The sequence below is a fragment of the Scomber scombrus genome, chromosome 11 (assembly GCF_963691925.1).
Source record: "Scomber scombrus chromosome 11, fScoSco1.1, whole genome shotgun sequence".
NCBI lineage: Eukaryota > Metazoa > Chordata > Actinopteri > Scombriformes > Scombridae > Scomber > Scomber scombrus.
Genome location: NC_084980.1, coordinates 27,724,818 through 27,729,817, shown reverse-complemented (window position 1 = coordinate 27,729,817; position 5,000 = coordinate 27,724,818). Strand labels below are relative to the sequence as shown.

Sequence of the window (5,000 nt, the reverse complement as noted above, 5' to 3'; positions counted from 1 at the left end):
CATACTACATCGCTCATAATACTGCAGTACTTTTACTGTAATACTGCATACTACATCACTCATAATACTGCAGTACTTTTACTGTAATACTGCATACTACATCGCTCATAATACTGCAGTACTTTAACTGTAATACTGCATACTACATCGCTCATAATACTGCAGTACTTTTACTGTAATACCGCATACTACATCGCTCATAATACTGCAGTACTTTTACTGTAATACTGCATACTACATCACTCATAATACTGCAGTACTTTTACTGTAATACTGCATACTACATCGCTCATAATACTGCAGTACTTTTACTGTAATACTGCATACTACATCGCTCATAATACTGCAGTACTTTTACTGTAATACTGCATACTACATCACTCATAATACTGCAGTACTTTTACTGTATACTGCATACTACATCACTCATAATACTGCAGTACTTTATTGTAATACTGCATACTACATCACTCATAATACTGCAGTACTTTTATTGTAATACCGCATACTACATCGCTCATAATACTGCAGTACTTTTACTGTAATACCGCATACTACATCGCTAATAATACTGCAGTACTTTTACTGTAATACTGCATACTACATCACTCATAATACTGCAGTACTTTTACTGTAATACCGCATACTACATCACTCATAATACTGCAGTACTTTAACTGTAATACTGCATACTACATCGCTCATAATACTGCAGTACTTTTACTGTAATACCGCATACTACATCGCTCATAATACTGCAGTACTTTTACTGTAATACTGCATACTACATCACTATAATACTGCAGTACTTTTACTGTAATACTGCATACTACATCGCTCATAATACTGCAGTACTTTTACTGTAATACCGCATACTACATCGCTCATAATACTGCAGTACTTTTACTGTAATACTGCATACTACATCACTATAATACTGCAGTACTTTTACTGTAATACTGCATACTACATCGCTCATAATACTGCAGTACTTTTACTGTAATACTGCATACTACATCGCTCATAATACTGCAGTACTTTTACTGTAATACTGCATACTACATCACTCATAATACTGCAGTACTTTTACTGTAATACCGCATACTACATCGCTCATAATACTGCAGTACTTTTACTGTAATACTGCATACTACATCGCTCATAATACTGCAGTACTTTTACTGTAATACCGCATACTACATCGCTCATAATACTGCAGTACTTTTACTGTGGTAGGATTTTTCATGCAGGACTTTTACTTGTAATCGAGTACTTTTACATTACTATATTGGTGTTACTGCAGTAAAGGATGTGAGTACTTCTTCCAGCTCTGGTACTTGTAGTATTAGTTCACATGTCTGGAGGATCTTGAAGTAAAAGGTAAAGACTGCTGCGTCTGCTTTTATTCTGACAATAAAAGCATCGTCATGTTCCTGCTGACTTGATGCCGGTTTGCAGAGACTCACAGTGCTACTGCTGCACACACACACACACACACACACACACACACACACACACACACACAGTCTCACTGACTTTGGATTTTTTGGAGGGGTTTTGAGGTGAAGCTTGGAGAGAGCGAAAAGAGGGGAGAAAGAAGCCGAAAACAGAGATTTAAAGTCGGCTGCTAAACGGCGGAATGGCGGACCGGGACCCGGCGCCTATTCCTGCGGAGGTGCGGGCGAAACTGGCCGAGCTGGAGCTGGAGTTGTCCGAGGGTGAGTGCTGTGATTCGGCTCTGCTGCTGCTGCTGCACCGGGGCTGATTTTGGGTCTCTCGCTGGTTGGTTCTTGTGCATGGTCCTTGAGTTATATAGTGGGTCAAAGTGAGAGCTGCTGCAAGGAGGATTTGATTTGTAAAGAAAAAAGAAAAGAAGAAGTGTTGTTGAGCTCCAAGTGCCACAAGTTCAAGTGCATATATGTATGATTATTATTATTATTATTGCATGCTGCCATCATGACTGGTTTGGGTTTGTGTGGCTGTGATTTGGATGCAGGGGATGTTGGTGTTTTGGTGGTGAGGCAGTGAAGTGGAAACACGACTGGCATGCTTTAGCGGGACCTTACTGTTATTATGATATTCTCATTGGATTACTGCACAGAAATGGATTTTAAAGCATATAAAAGTACACTTAAACTTCATTTCACCACCATATTGTACTGTGAATATATTTCGTAATATAGTAAAAATATAATAAAGACAAAATGCATTTAATAGTATAGGAGTGCATCATGTATCATAGAGGATAAAGCACCATATTTAAGCTTTAAAATCATCAGTATGCACAGAGTGATACTACTAAAACTCTCCAGGAATATTATAGTGATATCATCATTGCTGCAGCATGATTGAATCTATTTAGTCTTTTATTTTTTTCCCCCCCCTGAACTCTCTCATGAAACATGTCCAGAACCGCCCCTCAAAAATATTCAATTAACACTGATATAAAACAGAGACAGGCAATGAAACCTCATATTTTAGACGCTGGGAGCAGAATTGTGTCATTTCAGTAGATTAATCGATTGAACTTTCACTCTTGAGTTTTAAAAAATGAGCTTCCAGAGCCCAAAATGACGTCCTCAAAAAGTCTAATTGGTGTATTTTCATGCTTAATTCATCACAGGATTTGTTGTAGATCCATTTCTTACATGCTGCTTGATTGATTAGCTGACTAATCATTGCATCATTAGATATCACAGCAGATAAACAACCCCATAAAGTACATTTTAAAAGTCTGTATTGAGCCTCAGGGGCACATTACAGCCTTCCTCCCAGTGGGAATATCATAGGAATACTACAGATTTATCTTTTTTTGGAGGTTTGTTGATAAGAAGTTGTTGTCAGAGAGGTTTTTTTTTCTTTCTCTTTGCTGTCATATTGGAAAATCCCGTTCAGCAGAGTCCTGCATGCTGCTTAGATTATGTGCACAGAGTGTGCAGCTGTTACCAGACACAGCTTTCACATGACACAACTGCAGCCAGGCGGCGTTTTTTTTTTTTTTTTTTTTTTGGAGGGGAGGATGAATGATTTCCATTATATTCTTTTTTTTTTTTCTTTCTTCCACAATACAAGAGCATATATTGGCTTCTTTTGCAAGATGCTGAAATTCAGCCGTGGTATTGATTTTCTCATTAGCTCCCTACTCTTCTCCTCTTCTCTCTCTCTCTCTCTCTTCCTTCCTCTCTCCTCTTCTTCTTTTTCAGATTGATATGTCACATTGCTGCAGACTCACTCTCAGCCTGGAGAGTATCATAGTGTCATATTTCAGCTGCCTGCGAGCAGTGTTTTCCCTGTTTCTCATCCAGTCTGGAGGCTTCGCCCGGGCTCAGCCATGTATGGAGAAAGAAAGGGGAAAAAGGCAGAGAGAGAGAGAGAGAGGGAGGAGAGAGAGAGAGAGAGAGGTAGGATAGAGATAGAGATAGAGAGAGAGAGAGAGGAAGCGATTTTAACAGCTGACTGCAAATGCACACATCGCATTTTAATGTTTATGCTGCTGCAAATGCGGGTTTCAAACGCTGAGACAGAGAGAGAGACAGAGAGGGAAAGCAGCGATGAAGGAAGAAAGGGAGGGATGTGGAAAAAGGTGACACACATCACAATCCCCCCCCTCCTCCTCCTCCTTTTTTTTCTCTCCCTCTCTCTTTTCTTTTATTGTAGCTCAAGAGTTCTCCAATGTAAACAAGTGCGTCTGAGGGAAATGGGGTCAGATGCCCCGTTGCATTATTTACATGCTCAGCTGACGTTGTAAATGCAAATACCCCCCCCCCCCCCAAATAACCCCCCACCAAACCTCCACCCCCCTCCACCACCGCATCCTCGCAGACTTTGACCTAATTTTTCAATTTCCATGCATCATCCTTTCCTCCTCCGTAGCCTTTTCGCCGCCGGGGTTAAACCAGCGGCGGGAAAAAAACACCATTATCACCAGTCAGGTGTCGTCACAGCTTCGAGGAGCCCTTGAGCAAGGCATTACACCCCCCCCTCCCTAGCCCCCCCACCTCTCTCTTTATCCCAATCCTCCGTCACCTTCCCTCGAGGCTCAGTGGGATGATAGGATGCCGAATCGTCGTCTAGAGGTGGAAAACATCCTTGCAGCGTTGCTCATGCCGGCTCCTTTTGTGATGGGTTTAGAGATTGCAGTGATGTGTGTGTTTGTTGTGTGGGTGGGGGGTAATACGGGTGGGGGGTAATTGGGGGGGCTCGAGGGTATCCAGACAGAAGTAAACTCTACTTTTGGTGCACGCTCAGAGGAAATATCACCAATTTTCCAAGTCATTTCCACTTCAGTCTGAGCTGTCAGACACAGAGAAACTACTCTGAGGCTGCATGGGTGGGATGGAGTAGTGTTAGGGGGGGTTGGAAGGGTTAAGGGGGGGGGAGGGTTTAGAGGGGGGGTGGGAAGGGTCTAGTGCCTTGCTCAAGGGCTTCTTTTGCATCGGCAGTGAGTCTTCTGTCTTCTACAAGTGTCATCTTAATTTAAAGGTTTAACCAGGCTTGGACAGGTGCCTCTCTTATTGAGCTCTTGTGAATCAGAAAGCGACATCCAGCTGTTTGTTTACATGTGTAGATGAAGACGGAGCATCCACCTGTTGGGGCTGGCTTGTATTATGGGATGTTAGGATCTTTGCCGCTCTTTCTGAACTCTCTTTGAACCCTTAGCGACTGAAGATTTGTGTCATGAAAACGTCTGAATGTGACTTGAAGTTTGATTAATATCTGATATCAGTACTGATGGTGAGATAATACTTAGTTAATCACCTTTCTGACCACTTCAACAAATAAACCAAACTTCTTCAACACATCAGTGATTAATGTGCAAGAACTCTGCTTAAATTTATGACTATAATCTCTATAATTTATGATTTTTTATCATTAGTGACTTTGCTAATTGATTAAACAGTTCGTCATTCCCAGAGAGTTTGGATCTAAACCAACAATGAATGAATCTATTTATAAGTATTGTGTGTGTGTGTGGTGTGTGTGTGTGTATCCAGAGTCTG

The 5,000-nt window shown here is 41.3% G+C and overlaps 2 protein-coding genes across 2 annotated transcripts in view; one reads left to right on the top strand and one right to left on the bottom strand.

Annotated features, from left to right (window-relative positions):
- The window catches only part of cc2d1b (coiled-coil and C2 domain containing 1B), a 289,494-nt gene that overhangs the window by 32,228 nt on the left and 252,266 nt on the right, over positions 1-5,000 (bottom strand). The gene's annotated exons all lie outside the window — the stretch shown is intronic.
- Positions 1,640-5,000, top strand: part of LOC133990086 (disco-interacting protein 2 homolog C-like) — a 29,027-nt gene continuing 25,666 nt past the window's right edge. Inside the window, exons 1-2 of the mRNA XM_062428265.1 lie at positions 1,640-1,718; positions 3,658-3,674. Coding sequence (XP_062284249.1) covers positions 1,640-1,718; positions 3,658-3,674 — 96 coding nt within the window. The remainder of the gene's footprint in view (positions 1,719-3,657; positions 3,675-5,000) is intronic.